At 42.6% G+C, this 17,128-nt stretch overlaps 1 protein-coding gene across 1 annotated transcript in view; it reads right to left on the bottom strand.

Annotated features, from left to right (window-relative positions):
• The window catches only part of dnah5 (dynein, axonemal, heavy chain 5), a gene marked incomplete at both ends in the record, with an annotated part of 181,417 nt that overhangs the window by 162,384 nt on the left and 1,905 nt on the right, over positions 1-17,128 (bottom strand). Inside the window, 3 exon segments of the mRNA XM_080749007.1 lie at positions 1,230-1,420; positions 2,598-2,682; positions 3,184-3,318. Of these exon segments, the coding sequence (XP_080605133.1) occupies positions 1,230-1,420; positions 2,598-2,682; positions 3,184-3,318 (411 nt within the window).

The following is a 17,128-nucleotide window of genomic DNA, read 5'->3' on the forward strand; positions in this document are numbered from 1 at the left end:
AAATGGGCCTGATGGTGGCGCTATATGGGACAGATTCATGTTGACGGCTCTCTTGGCGCCGCCGAGGCGGACGCGTGGGTACCGGCCCAGGCTCTCCTGGTCGTTCCTAGCCCGAGTTACGGCATTTTATGTGCGCTGCAGTGGCGGGGGTCCTCCACTAGGGGCATCCATTCTGGAGCACCAGGAGTCGGTGGTCCCCGGGAATTCCCCGTGAACAGCCCCGTTTGGGTGGTCATTTGGTCATTTTTGCACTTTTTGGCGTCGGCGGAAGGGGGTCCCTGGGGGTCCCTGGAGCTCCGGGGGTCCCTGGTGGGGTGGAGGTTGTGCAAAGTTTGGCATGGATTGGGGCAACGGTGGCGGAGATATGAGTTGGGGAAAAGTGTGACGTGACGGACAGACTGACAGACTGACTGACAGACTGACTGACAGACAGCCGGTGGAGGTTTTGGTAGTAACTGCGACCTGACGGTCGCAAAAAGGTTCAAGGCTATGAGCACTATTTTGAAAAAAAAAAACATTTTAATTTAGGCCTAGAATTATTGAATGCTTTAACCAGTGAAAAATAGCAGATACACAAGCTCACAGCACGGCACCGAGTGCCGCGCTGCGAGCTTGTAGATCTGCTATTTTTGAAAAAGTCGTGAAAATGTGTGCAAATCTTTGAATATATGTATTTTCAAAGCGAACGTTTGTAACTCAAATTTTGCTTCTGGGTGGTCCCTGGAACTAGATATTTTGAAATGGGGGTCCGTGGCCAAATAAATATCATTTTGGGGGTCCTTCACATGAAAAGGTTTGAGCACCACTGACATAGTAGTTTCTCAAGAACAGACTAACTGAGCTCCAGTCAAGTGAAAAGGACCCTTTCTTTGACGATGGCTGGCCAGATTGCTGACATAGAAACACGCTGACATTTTCACGATTTTTCAAAAATAGCAGATCTACAAGCTCGCAGCGCGGCACTCGGTGCCGCGCTGTGAGCTTGTATATCTGCTATTTTTTTATATTTAAAGCATAAAATATTGCGCCATAATGTGTTCAGGCCTAAATGGGTTAAAATACTTAAAATAACCAATCTACATTGGCACGTTGTGAGCTTGTAGATCAGCTATTTGAACCATTTAAAAATGTTTTTCAAAATAGTAAAAAAAAAAAAGGCAAAGAAGATTATGGGTTTAGCATGGACGAAAATAGGGCCCAATGTGTGGAAAAAGTCAACCTTCTCTCACCCTATGTATATTCTCAGATGTGATAGCCCTGGAAGTGTTGGCTCTGGTGAAGAAAACACACACTCCAGTCAGGGCAACATCTCTCCCCTCTGTCACAAACACTTTAGACTTCTTAATGCCACCACTCTGCTGGGCCTGGGTCTGGACAGCGGCCTGGGAGGGAGCAGGGGTTGGAGCCACTGCTGCAGCAGCTGAAATGGGAAATGGACAAATATTAGATTCTGAAAAGGCCTTCCTCTTACTGCACACCCGAGTCTGGGTAATATTCCGGTAAAATGCACCAAATCGCAAAATCCTTGGGCTTCATGCTGCAGGCCACTTGCTGGTAATAGGATAAAACAAAGCGCAGGGCCAAAGCTCTTTGGAAATCAAAGGCAGGCTTTAAAGCTCCTAAACCTCCACTGCTTAGGAGTAAGGACGGAGAGAAAATATAACTGAGATGCCCTAGAGATGTCACAACTCACAACCAGCTCAGGCTTGTACAGTATGATAGAGAGATAGATAATCTTATCTGTTAGAGCTCATAACTCAATCTTTTTTTTTGTTTGATTAGGTATCTGTTGATCACTTTATCTCGTCATACCCAGTGGTGTAAAGTAGCTAAGTAGATTCACTTACTGTACTTCACGTAAGTACATTCTTTAGGTATTTGTACTTTACTTGAGTATTTCCAATTTCCAATACTTTTACCACTACTCCACTACATCTCAGAGGCAAATATTGTCCTTTTACTCCACGACAATTATTTGAACACTTTAGTTACTAGTTACTTTGTAGATTTAGATTATTATTACAAAACATACATTAACCACTTCAGCCTACATTTCGGCCATTTGAAAATAGCCGATCTACAAGCTCACAATGCGATGCGATACATTGTGAGCTTGTAGATCTGCTATTTTCAATAGATTTTTATACATTTGAAAACATGAAATGGGACATTGTGCATAATGAGTATATTTCGATACCAATACCTTTGTACTTTTGTGCACTTTTATTTTGAATTCCGGACTTCTACTTGAGTATTTCTACATTACATTATTGATACTTTTACCTAAGTAAAACATTTGTGTACTTTTTCCACCACGGTTGATTAGGTATCTGTTGATCACTTTAGCTGGTCATACAGTACCCAATCTGAGTTCCCAGAAGTTCTTTTTTTTTCGCCACTAGGGGGCGAGAAGAACCCCTGGGCCAAGAAGAATCCCTGGCCAGAAAGTTGTCCCAGGCTCAGAATCTGAGCTGGGACAATACCAGATGTAGAGCCCTGTGCAAACCCTCAAAACATTCAGAATAGAAACCAAACAACAACACTACAACAATATGCAGCCCATGTTTCGAGGTGAATCCTACCAGACTATACAGTACCTGCTTCCAGCGGCTCAACCTCCTGGTAGTAAAACATCAGGTGAGGAAGGCCATCCATCACAAAGAACTGCTCCATGCGGTCGATCTGGCCCAGCAAAAGAAAACCTTTCATCACAATCAGCACATTCATGTCATCACTGTTGGGCAGAAACCTTGAATCTCTATTTTTCATCTTTTCATGTTCTTTCATAAATTCTTTCCCTTGTAAACTTTGTAGTGTACACAATGTACAGTATACTCTATACAAAGTATACAAGGGCTAGAATTGAGTGTACATCATAAGACAGAGTCATACTAAAGCAGTGAGAATCGTATATCTACTGTACAAGCTCATAGCACACTGCAATGTGATGTAAACTTATAGATCTGCAATTTTTGCTATGTTTGACATGCCAAGAGTGATATACACCTTTGAGAAAAAGCACACACACTCATGCACACACACGCACGCACACACACGCGCACGCACACACACACACACACACACACACACACACACACACACACACACACACACACACACACACACACACACACACACACACACACGCACACACACACACACACACACACACACACACCCTACCTGATTCCCTTCCAGTATGTCATCCTCCACGTCGGCTTTTTCAAGCCCCAGGCACGATGCCACGATGCTGAGGACATAGTCGTGTCTTCCATCTAGCTGAGCTCGCTTCGCCTCTCGCTCCTCCTTCAACTTTTGCTAAATAAAATGTACAGACATGCATGGTAAACACCAGGACAGAGGGTGGTCAATTGTAATTTCATTCATCAAAGTGTACATTCTCGAATGTTTCGTTGTATTTCCCCATTTTGTCTTTTCTGGGCTGGCATTCTACATGTCCATGTAGTTCCACTGAACACCTGCATTCATTTTTGTAATATTCAATTCCTCCTTATGGTGTTATGATATAATGGATGTGTGATGTCACCACAAACATCACAAGCTTACAGTGGTATTCAAAAACGCACAGGCTTTTATTCACATACTTTGTTGCTGTTGCTGTTGGGATTGGGAATGCCTGGTGAAAGAAGCTCTCCTGTATTCCTTGTAGCTTTGGGCTCTGACATCACTTATAAAAAGGATCAATCCAAAGAACTATAACCAATTGTAATTAATATATGACAATGTCAAAAGTAAAAACTATTTACCAAGTTCATGCCTCCACTCAAAAAACGAATTCCATACAGGACCAGCAGCAATTTCTCAAACAAGAGGGGTTAAAATATTCCTGAGTGATTCAATCATTAAGAAAAGAAACTCCTGTTTAAGTCATCAACCAGATTTGCAGATGCAGCTCTCTGCCTCTCCTATAACCATTGTAGACACATAATGAGCCTCAATTCATTCAGATGGAGAACCCAGCCAGTCTCGCATCTACACAGTACACAGTGCCATAGACCATGCTTGTGTTTAAGATACAGGGGGTAGTAAAATCAGACACAATAGATGTTGCCAGGTTCCGCTGCTTGGTAACAGAGGAACAAGCCTAGCCAATAAAATGACAGGATAGTTGGTGTTGGCTTTGGTGTGGTAGATGCACAATGCATTGAAGCTCTCACGTTTATCCTCACTTATAAGTGAGTAATTTAAACAGCAGACAACACGGAAGGAGGAGCTAAGAATAACCATTGACGTCACTTTGGCCAGCACATTTCTGAAAAGGTGCAGCTGATAACAAATATTTTTGCAACAATGCCGGAAGCGTCTACCAGCATTTCTCAAACGATTAGATTTGTTTCATTAGGCAGGGCTAGAGGGAGATATATCAAACTTGTTTGAAATATGAATATGATCCTTCAGGTTTTACTTTCATGATGGATGAAACACTGTCAATGAAATTAATGCACGAGCAACAAGCAAGATTGTGAAACACTGTCAATGAAATTAATGCATGAGCAACAAGCAAGATTGTGCGCAGGACTTTAAAGCAATGATTCCTACATTAAGGAAGAGAGATGGATGGAGCCAATATGATATTAGACAGAAAGTGTCAGAAACAATGACGGATTTCATAAGAGAAAGAGCTGAGAAGATACATACACAGTAGATGTATTAAATATATAAAGTCAGATAAGTACTGATAAAAGGAGAGCATGGTACATATCATGGGTTTTACTCAGAGTTAAATGAACACTCTGGCTTGTATATTCCATGGGGTAAGAGTGACAGGTGTGAGGGAGAAGGTTGCTAATGTTCAACAGGAAGCACAGACCACTGTCTGGCACTGATTGGTTTGAATCCCCACAAGGACAAAAAAACTAAACAAGAAACATGTACTGTAGGCACTGACTCAGTGGTAGTGCAGTGTTAGGGCACTCTGGATCACAGAATGTACTAAATTGCTTGTGGTGTGTTATGGGTAAATTGGGCATGGGCATTAGGAAGATAACTGATTCCATATTGCCTGGAGGTGCCTGCCAGCAAGCCCTGACAGGACAGAGAGCAAACACAGCTATTGACCCACAGGTCTGGACAGAGGGCACTAACATGCACGCTGTGAGTGTCAGCACGAGGCAGTTAGGAGAGTGATCTGGTAATGAATCATACCCACCTACCCTGCAGAACTCAATGGGGAGATAGAAAGGCATGTGCACGCACGCACGCACGTACAAACGTACTCACGAGCGCACACACAGACACACACACACACACACACACACACACACACACACACACACACACACACACACACACACACACACACACACACACACACACACACACACACACACACAGGCATAGATACCCTGCCAAGCTAACAGTTGCTGGGGTGACCAACCATATCACTCCCACAATCTCTTCTAGGTGTGTGTGTGTGTGTGTGTGTGTGTGTGTGTGTGTGTGTGTGTGTGTGTGTGTGTGTGTGTGTGTGTGTGTGTGTGTGTGTGTGTGTGTGTGTGCGCGCGTGTTTGTGCAAGCTTTTCAACTTGAGTAAACAGCCAAGTCAGGCTTTAGCTGACGGACAAACAGAGAGCTGGCTGGCACCCTGCACACACACAACAACACCTACTGTAAGTCTTCACAAGGACAACAAGCCACTATTGAGAACATGTCTAATAGAAAATGACAGTAAGTCATATCAGCCCATTCTCACCCCCTCTGCTTTGAGAATATGTTGATCATATACAAGTGCCATGCGCTCAGACTAAACAACACTCATAGGACCACGCAGAGTCTAGAGCGGCAAAGGGGCAGGAACAAGTAATTTAGCTCTTCCTTGGACTAACTGTGGGCTATACCGACAAGTGAATTGACATGTTTTCTTTGCTCTTCCTCATGGATCTACTTGCGGATTATACCAGTGTCAGTCTACTTTATGTGGATTATGCAGCTGTCACGCACTGACATTTTGCACCTTAATCCCATGTACAACACACTGACTTGTCTTTTTTGTGCTTTTCTTTTTTAACAGTACCTTAACTAACGTCCACAAGTATATCATGCACAGTATACATCTGCTGCTAAGCATATCATGTATATAAGTATATCATGTACGGTATACAGTATAAGTATGTACCCGATGTCACTGGTTCACTTTGTCACATTTCACTCAGGTTTTTTCATCTCACTCACTTCACACGGTCTACTGCCTTCACACACGTATGTCTTGCAATGTAGTTTCAAATACAGCCACGGGGTGGTGCTTAGGAGTCAGCAAACATCAGCACGATATATGTCTCATACAAGAAATGTATTTATCCATTGCATGTTATGGAAAGTAAATAAAAATGTTAATCAGAAACAGATTGGTTTGTTCTTTCCCCACTATAGCCATGCGATTTAGATAAATCATGTTTTAATTAAGATTAAAAAAATATTGCGTCTAAAAATGTCAAACCTCTTTCTTATTCTTATGTTCAATCACAATCAGAATTGGTTTCTTACCTATATCAGAGTGTCAACTACATTTTAATAATAATAGTTAACTACTCCTTCACGAGGGAAATTCAGTATTTTCAGCCCAACCAAGCTGATTCTCTGCCCACAAGGAGCACGTGAGCATAGGAGTTAAGAGTCTTGCTCAGGGACAAACATCAACATTGCTACCAGGAACTGGAATTGAACCAGGGACAACCAGGGGCTCTGGTTGCCCAAGCTGGCTCCTTAACGATTCAGCTATGGCCTCCCCTTTTTAAGCTTCTGATGATAGAGTAGCTAAAGACTTTTAATTGTAGGGTAATAGCTGCGCACATCAGTCGGAGCTGCCGTTGAGCAGCTGAAGTCTGGAATTCATAATGTTGGACTTTGCAGAAGCAATACATTATAATATTACAAAACTAGCATTAACCACTTTAATCCTATTTTATACTTTAGCTTTTTGAAAGTAGACGATCTACGCTTTACATAGATTGTGCATTACATTCACACATATACACACACAGATGGCAGGAAACCATGTAAGGCACAATCCTGCTCACCGGGAGCAACTAGGAGTTGAAACTTGCACAACACATTCACGCATATACACACACAGATGGCAGGAAACCATGTAACGCACAAACCTGCTCACCGGGAGCAACTAGGAGTTGAAACTTGCACAACACTAACTCTGGGCTCCCCCAGAATCAAACTGGAAACCTTTCGGAAAAACCTCTGGGTTATATGTCAATTTCTCTACCCCTGAACCACCGTTGCACCTAAAGAAATCCTTTACTTTAGCCTACCTATCTATCTAACATTATATTGATCAATTAATTGATGGCTTAATAGCTGTCTTTGCCATGAACACATAGTAGGCAACTGCTCACCGGGAGCAACTAGGAGTTGAAACTTGCACAACACATTCACGCATATACACACACAGATGGCAGGAAACCATGTAAGGCACAAACCTGCTCACCGGGAGCAACTAGGAGTTGAAACTTGCACAACACTAACTCTGGGGGAGCCCAGAATCAAACTGGAAACCTTTCGGAAAAACCTCAGGGTTATGTCAATTTCTCTACCCCTGAGCCACCGTTGCACCTAAAGAAATCCTTTACTTTAGCCTACCTATCTATCTAACATTATATTGATCAATTAATTGATGGCTTAATAGCTGTCTTTGCCATGAACACATAGTAGGCAAAACTCACATGAAAAACGAATTTACATGATGATCTTCTCCCCGGATTCAAACTGATTTACACAAGGATCAAGGATTTACTATGCATTGATTCTACCACCAAGCCATGGTAACTGCATGGACTTTTGTAAAACACACAGATAGATCCTTCTGAGTACATTTGCAGAGCATCAGTCTGTCTAATCAAAACTCATTTTAATAAAATGTAGTCAGCCACCCATATAACACTATAAACATTTTGGTTGGTTTTGCTATTTGATTTATTACAGAAAAAAAAAAAACTAAGCCAAAATAAAATCGGGAGGCATAGCTGAATGGTGAGGGAGCCTGCCGGGGGAACCAGAGCCCCTGATTCTCTATGGTTCGATTCCAGGCCAAGGTAGCAATGTCGATGTGTGTCCCTTAAGCCTCTATCAGAGTCCAAGGTGAAGAGCTATCCACCGCAAATTCTAGGTGGAAAGCTTTCCACCTCAAGTCAGAAAATAAGTGGAGGCCATCATAGTCAGTCACGGTGAAGTCCTATTCACCGTGACTGACTGGTCCAGGTCGACCAATCAGTGAACGGGGTGAAGAGCCTATCTGTCTGAAAGTAAAAACAGAGAGATGTGTAGGGACTCGCGGTGGAAAGCTCTTCACCCCGAGGAATGATGTAACGTTGTAGTTTTATGACTCAAAAAGACTACACCGCGGTGGATAGCTCTTCACCGCGGTACCGACTCTGATAGGGGCTTGAGGCTCTGAGCCCTAATTGCTTCCTTGTGGGCAGCGAATCAGCTGGGTTGGGCTAAAAATGCTTAATTTCTCTTGCAGGATGAAATAGGTATCTATATTATATATAAGAAAATAAATTCATTTTTATTATTATTATTAGTAGTAGTAGTAGTAGTAGTATTATTAGTAGTCTCCCTTTTTTCAATTCAAATGAGCTGTTGGCTTGAGAAAACAAGCATACACATAGCATAAACATCTGAAATCAACATCAACAACAGAAACTATGTAGTCTAGTACTTACAATTGATCATTTGAAATACAAACAGCAACAAGGCAGCAGATCGGCACTGCCCCTTAGTGGCGGACAGTTGAACATCACATGACGTGCATGACATGCCTGACATGCCTGACCTGGGCAAATTGCCCCAGGAAATGTGACAAAGTCAACCAGTGACATCGGTATATCATGTATGTAAGCATACATCTGCTGCTCACGCACCTTATCTCAGGTAGGGATGGTCCGATCAGGTTTTTTGAAACCGATCACCGAGCACCGATCACAAAAGTTTGGTCACCCGATACCGATCAATCACCGATCCGATCAAGTTATTATTTATATTTTCTAAATGTTAATGTTTTAACTTTAATTCATTCATTCACTCATGAATTCATTTATATATTTGCCTTATAGTTATTTACCAGCATTACTATGCATTTATTATCATAGCAGTAACTAATTATTCCTTCAGCACTGTGGAAATCAATACCCCAAAATGGCCTCAAGTGGGCATACTGAACGGCTGGTTGATCAGATGCACCGATCGGATCGGATCGGTGAATTTACCTTTTGATCTAAACCACCGATTATCGCCGATCACGCTTTGATCGGCCCGATCCGATCCATTGCCGATTGATCGGTAACATCTCTAATCTCAGGTACCATGGGTAAATATGTAGATATATATTTTCTTCCCCCTTGCCCCCCCCCCTCTCTCCTCTTCCATTTCTTATAACCCACTTCTTTACTTCTGTAAACCTGTGATGTGACAATAAAGCAGATTCTGATTCTTTGCCAATACAGCAAAACAGACATGTGCACAGGCACATCACATTTAGTCACACAGTCACCCTTGAAAGGCACTAGTCAAGAGATACTGAAATTGCTGAATTGAACAGAGCATAATGGTGAAGTGCAAAAACCATAATGGTTAAGTGTGTAATTACTAATTAAATGTAGTGGTGAAGTGTGTAATGGTTAAACATAGTGGTTAATACGTGTTGAGCGTGTTAAGTGTGTAATATAGATTTTGTGACACAGTATGTCAGTGTAAAATACGCAAACAGTTGTTCTTATTCTGCTCATACTGTGGTGGATTTGTAATCAGGGAAGAGAAAGCTGAGTAAAAGAAAAAGACCTGTCATCTATAAAGTGTTGAAAATATACAAAGTGTTTAAAATGTGGTGCAAGGGCACAGTGCCTCAAACAAATAAACGCTGACAACAGGTTTTTAGTCCATTTGAATTCAACCCCTGCTGTAAAATGTCAGCAGACACAGCCAAAGCCAGCCAGCGTAGATCAGATAAGTTTCTCAGACTTTCATTGGCCGGCCATACAACTTCAAATCAAGATATGGAAGTAAATAAAGTCTGGCATTCACACCCCAATCTGGCTAACCAGCGTCAAGGAAAAGTTTGGTCACGCTTTTCACTTTTTTGCAGCAATGCGGTAGTCTGTAATCGAGAGACTATTCACACCCAGACTTGACATTGTGCAGTAGATGACATGGCAGCACAGGACAGAAAAGAGTGATCAGACATTGGTTAATGACAACAACATCAACAGGACAAACAATGACAACATAATGTATATGAGTTCTCTTACCCGGATGACCCTCTTAACTGTTCGCTTCCAGAGCTGCGTGCTGAACATTTGGTACATGATGACAACTCCTTTTCTCCCTCTATACTGATAAGTTCTACACAAACAAGTGCCCTCGGGAGGTTTATTACCCAAATCAAACAGAACGTGGACAGTATGCCACTTAAAGCCAACTGAAACCATGCCTGCTTCATGTTTAATGGTTGTTCCCCTTGCATGTACACAATGACAAAAGAAATGATACAGAGTTACAGACACCTCAGGGATCAAGAATCCCAGACCAGGATAGAGTAACAGCTTAAACAGAAGCATTAGTCCCTTGTGAATGTAGTCCCTTGTGAATGTAATTGTTATCCACCCTCTGTGTTTCTAAGTGGTCAATGAATAATAAAGAAATAACTATTATCTATTATAACTAATTGTTGTTATTGCGACCGTCTGTCCCTCCGTCTGTCCCTCCGTCTGTCTGTCTGTCTGTCTGTCTGTCTGTCTGTCTGTCCGTCACGTCATGTCACACTTTTGCCCCTACTCTTATCTCCACCACCGCTGCCCCTATCCATGCCAAACTTTGCACACACACTCCTTGGATGGCAAATCACAACCTCTGCCCCTGATTTCTGACATGGCCCTCTTCTAGCGCCATAATCAGGCCGATTTTTGCAAAACACATTTTTGGACACTGCTCCTAAAGCTTTTGGCCTAAAATCACGCAAATCGGTACACAGTCTCTCTAAAGTCATGTCATCAACATGGATCTGTCCCATTTCCCATATTCCCTCCTGATTGGCTACGATTGCCTTCTAAAGTTTGTGTATGCGACGTGATGGTCCCGATTAGGGAGTCTTACAGGTATTATTGCGACCGCCAGGTCGCAAGTTACTATGAAAACCTCCACCGGCTGTCTGTCTGTCTGTCTGTCTGTCTGTCTGTCTGTCTGTCTGTCTGTCTGTCAAGTCACACTTTTGGCCCTACTCTTATCTCCGGCACCGTTGCCCCTATCCATGCCAAACTTTGCACACACACTCCTTGGCTGGCAAACCTCAACCTCCGCCCCTGATTTCTCTCATTCCCCTCGTCTAGCGCCACCATGAGGTTGCTTTTTGCAGACACTTATCTCCTGCACCGTTGACCCTATCCATGCCAAACTTTGCACACACACTCCTTGGCTCGCTAACCACAACCTCCGCCCCTAATTTCTCATATGCCCCTCTTCTAGCGCCACCATGAGGTTGCTTTTTGCAGACAACATACATGCGACCTGACGGTCGCTTATCTCCCGATTAGGGACTCTTACTCGTTGCAACCATAGTTCGCAGTTTACTGTCAGAACCGGCACAGCTTTTCCGTATCCGTCCGTACGGATAACACCTGACACTGTGGTTCCCCTGAAACATCACTGTGACATCACAGGTGACATCACAGTGATGTCAGATACTCAGAGCAGGTGATCTCCATATATGGGCAAAAACAGGTGACATCACAGTGGTGTGGCTGGTTCAGACAGGGATCTCCATGTATGAGCATAAAAGGGATTGCATGTTGTGATGTCATGGGAACCACTCTATGCCCATATATGGAGATCCCTGATGTCAATATTAAGCCCATATCTAACAGGACTTCATATGGGAATGTCCATATATGGAGGAAGACAGCCCATATCTCCATGTATGGGCATAAAAGGTCATAGGACGTCATAGGATTTTCACATAACGAATGACTGAGTAACGATGTTTTGGGTCTCACAGCATATATCCAGACATATCTCCGGCTCTCCGCCACCGTTGCCCCTATCCATGTCAAACTTTGCACACACACTCCTTTGCTGGCAAACCACCAGCCGTCAATTCTCACATGGCCCTCTTCTAGCGCCACCATGAGGCTGATTTTTGCAAAACACTGAGTAAACTCAGCTGCATTACTCAGGCACCTAGTACTGCTGGGCCAATCACATCACATTCCACCAACCAAAGCTTTCTTCACAATAACAGAACACAGAAAAGACACTAGCGCCCTAAAGCTTAGGACACCGGTCAACCATATGGGGTTAACTGTATTGTTTTACACTCAGACAGTTTTACACTCAGACAGAATGTAACGAACACTCCAGATTGTATTGCGTAATAGATAGATAGATAGATAGATACCTTTATTATCCCAAGGGGGACATTTAGTTGTCCAGTTGTAGCACAGCAGTATACAGTTATTTACAAAGTTACAGAGAAGTAGGAAAAAATAGATAAGAGTAAAAACAAGAGCAGTACAGTACCAAAAAAGAGAAGGTGCATCAAATAGAGGGGGCGAATTAAATATAAGTATACATAAAGTGTCTTACAAAAATGTAAATGTAAAGGCCACTTCTATTTTCCAATCAACCAACCAACCAATCAATCAATCAATCAATCAATCAATCAATCAATTAATCCTATTTATATAGCACTTTTCATTCAATTGAATGCAACACAAGGTGCTTCACACAATATAACTTATCAAATAATATATTATAATATACACACGCAATAATATACACAATAACAAAATAACAATAATTAAAAGGGCTAAGAGATCTATGTAGCTGGTTCATTCCTTAAAAGCAAAGTGAGTGACAACTAGAAGCAGTGCTCTTCCGAGCACAGGTCTCCACCAGGCCGTGCGTCCTGGTGGTGCTACTGTATAATAGGCCAATGTAAAAAGGGTGGCATACTGTATATTCTTCACCTTAGACCTTTCATGGCAATCGGACACTGCATGCATGATTTGAAGCATTGTGTTCCAACAATGTGTTTTGCTAAAGTCTACCTGCTGGTGGCGCTATAACAGGCCAATGTGAAAAAGGTAGCATTTGTTCCTTGACCTAGTGGGAATATGTGTGGCGCAAAACGGAGCAATCCTGCAAACTTTGGAAGCTAATATTAGCCAATCAGGATGGAATATGAAATATCAGACGGATCGGACTTGATCACATGACTATAGAGATACTGTGTACCGATTTGCGTGATTTTTGGATAAAATCTCAAGGAGTAATATCCAAAAATGTGTTTTACATAAGTCGGCCCAAAGGTGGCGCTATAAAAGGCTGATGTGAAAAATGCAGGGCAAAGGTTTATCCTTAGCCTCTAGGGAGTGGGCTTACAAAGTTTGAAACTGATCGGTGGAGTTATAGGTAAAACCACAAATCGGCCTGTTATAGCGCCACCATGAGGCTGATTTAAAAAAAATTAAGTTGCATTTCTTCCTTGGCCTAGTGGGAACGTGTGTGCACGATTTCATGATAATTGCACTTTGTGTTTGGGATTTGAGGCATTTTGTTCAAAACGGCTCAATCCTAAAAACTTTGGAAGCCAATCTTAGCCAATCAGGATGGAATATGCAAAATCGGACAGATCTTTTTGGACAAAATCTGTAAGAGTAGTGCACAGAAATGTGTTTTGCAAACATCGACCACTAGGTGGCGCTAGAAAAGGCCCATTTGAAAAATTTAGGGCAGAGGTTCTAGATTGGCATCCAGGGAATGTGTGTGCTCATTTTGGCAGCGACCGGGCCAACGGCGACTGAGATTAGGTGCACACAAACTGCGAGGACGCACGGACGGACGCACGCACGGACGGACGGACGGACGCACGCACGCACGGACGGAGGGGAAAACATACTCTCCCTCAGCTTTCGGCTGGTGGAGACAATAACTGGGTTATCAGATTGAGGTACCTCAGGGGTTTTGCAGAGAGGTAAGTAACGGTTCCCCAAATGAAAGTCTCTTTCATTGGTTTGGTTGGAATAACTGTAGATGTCTGTTGCATGAAGCCAGTGGTGAAAATAGCTTAGTACATTTATTATTATAGGTACTGTAAATTAAGTATAATTGTGAGGTACTTTACAGTACATTTTCTTCTACTCTACTCCACTACATCTCAAGGCAGGTTTTATACTTTTTACTCTAAAATTATTTGAAAACTATAGTTACAAGTTATTTTGTAAATATGGATTGGACTACCAAAAAACAAAAAAACAAATAACACTTAAGCCGTTGGTCTATTCGAAAATAGCTTATCTACAACCTCACAAACCATTGCAATGCATTATTAACTTGTAGATCTGCTGTTTTGGAAAACATTTGAACACTACTACTTTTACATTGGTACTTTAAGCATATTTTGATGCCAATACTTTGGGCACTTTTACTCAAAATGTCTTTGAAAGCAGGTATTTTACGGGTGTTTTTAGTATTTTTTCCACCACTGGTTGCACGAAGCACCTGGATAGTACAAAGTGTCATCATCTATGCAGTAGCACTGCAGTTGGAATCCTTTACCCTACTGTCTTGCACACTTAATAAAAGGCTTGGTCTGCATTGTAGGCCAGTATAATGCTGACGTGTAGTGGGACAAAATTAAACATTTTGTTCAAAAAGTGCTGTCTATCTGGGCCTTCGGTTGTTTAATTCCAGTCACATTAATGATGAATCACATTTGCATCGACTCAAGAAGGCGATAACCAAGAAGTCATCCAGAGAGGCAGGCAGTGGAGCAAGCCCTCTGCTCTGTAACTTCAGATCTCTTAGCTCACCTTACCTTGTTTAGAAAGTCTTTTTTAAAGTGTTGCATCGTCTTCACCCCTCAACAAAGCAGCTCCTTTTTAAGCCGTTCTGCGCTCTTAATTGGCATTACTATTCATGAGATTCGAGAAGTCTTGCTCGGTATAACAGAAGAGTTGAGACAGAGGACAACTGGCTTTGCGACGCCAGTCGTCATTGAACCTGTCAGAAACGTTACTACCCTGAAATTATAAGATTGAGGATCCTCAAAAGGGAACGGCAAACTAGATAGCACGGTATTGGATGACCACATATCCACTAGGCAATTATCAAGGTAATGCTACCGGTATATCGCCTTACGAGCCTATTTGAATAGTGTGACTGAGAGACAGAGGTGAGAGCAGGGGGAGGTAGATAGGATAGGTATACATAAGGGGTTACAGTTTCAGTCATAACCCCCCCCACCCCCCCACCCACACACACACTCACTACTTGTTGTACAATGATATATAGATGATAAGTGAGATGGCAACGATAAGTGAGTAATATTCCACTTTTTTTATTGTATTTAATACTGCACATAATAACTGACACAAATACTCAGCCCTTTTTGGTATTTCATAATCATCTAATAATAAGGTAATTTGATCCCCTATACTCCATAATATGGCTGCTGGCAAAACCATTCCATCCATTTGGTCATTTGTACACTCTCAGAGTAAAGTATTTACATATTTATTGCGATGCACATGCAGCTGCAAACTCTAGTCTTGATTGGCACTTCATCCAAACTAAAAGGTCCATTACACTGACACGCACGCATGCACGCACGCACGCACGCGCACACACACACACACACACACACACACACACACACACACACACACACACACACACACACACACACACACACACACACACACACACACACACACACACACACACACACAGCACTCCCCTCATCCATAATTCACAGCAGGTCTCCTGTTTCATGCCAGTTACCCAACCAGATAGTTCACCATAGAAAATCAGTCATGGCACGGTGAAAAATGTATGACCTAACTGCTTATAAATGCAAACCTTTGCCATCATTTCCTGCTATCAAACCATCTTGTAGACCCTCATGGGGCCAGCCATGTCTCTGATCATCCACAAGATGTTCCTGTAAAGTCTGATGGAATTTGATTTTAATTGGTAGAGGGTGGCCTCCTTCTGTGTGTGTGTGTGTGTGTGTGTGTGTGTGTGTGTGTGTGTGTGTGTGTGCGTGTGCGTGCGTGCGTGCGTGCGTGCGTGCGTGCGTGCGTGCGTGCGTGCGTGCGTGAGAGAGAGATAGCCTGGAAATCAAACGAATCTGCCATTACAAAAAAAGAAATGCCCTCTGCAGATTTGGTCTGGCACCGCTCGGTTGTGATTGGATTTCACTCCCTCCGAAGTAGAGAGGGACCAATCAAGGCTCGGTATGCAAATATGGGGCGCTTTATCACCAGAGCCATTTATTTTAATCCGCCCCTTGCAAATGCAGGTTCCATACAGAGATTCCAGACTAATATCTACGCACGCAGGTATATTGGACTGACCATGCCAGGCTAGAAAGAGAGAGAGAGAGAGAGAGAGAGAGAGAGAGAGAGAGAGAAAGAGAGAGAGAACATGGAGGGGCAAACAGCACTTCAAATTATGGAACGTGAGGCTTGGGTGATTATCATAATATGAGGGGTGTCGTTCTCCCTGATGACCCTCACACTGACACGAACATACACTGACATGCAGACTGTGTCTGCCTCTTCAGCAACGCACATCATGCCTCCCTCACCCTTTCATGCACACATTTACTCGCATGTGCAATACACATAGCCTACGCAATTACGTATACTTGCACACACATTCATGTGCATAGACCAACACATGTATTACTCTCCTCTGAATTTATGGTGATGAGAGAGAATTATACAAGGATTATATCATGTTTTCTTTTTAATAATGCTGAAAGGCACCTGTTGCCCCTATGGTTATCTTAAATGCATGGGTCTTTATTGTAACTACATTTTTTAGCTCAAACAATATTGAAACCATTGCTGAGTTACATTCTAGAGTGCTGCTCAGCCATCATTGGTTCTAATCACTCACGGCTTTGGGCTAAGGCTCTATTTTCATTTAATCTTTCATTGGCTCATTTTGTACGGTGCAGTACAAGTAATTGTAATGCCTCTAGGACAACTGGCCTAACTTGACATTTAGTATACATAACATTGAGTTAAACACACACACGCATGCGCGCACGTGCGCACATGCACACACAAGCGCACATGCACGCACGCACACACACACA

This window comes from Nannobrachium achirus, assembly GCF_963921795.1.
Source record: "Nannobrachium achirus genome assembly, chromosome: 2".
NCBI classification, from domain to species: domain Eukaryota; kingdom Metazoa; phylum Chordata; class Actinopteri; order Myctophiformes; family Myctophidae; genus Nannobrachium; species Nannobrachium achirus.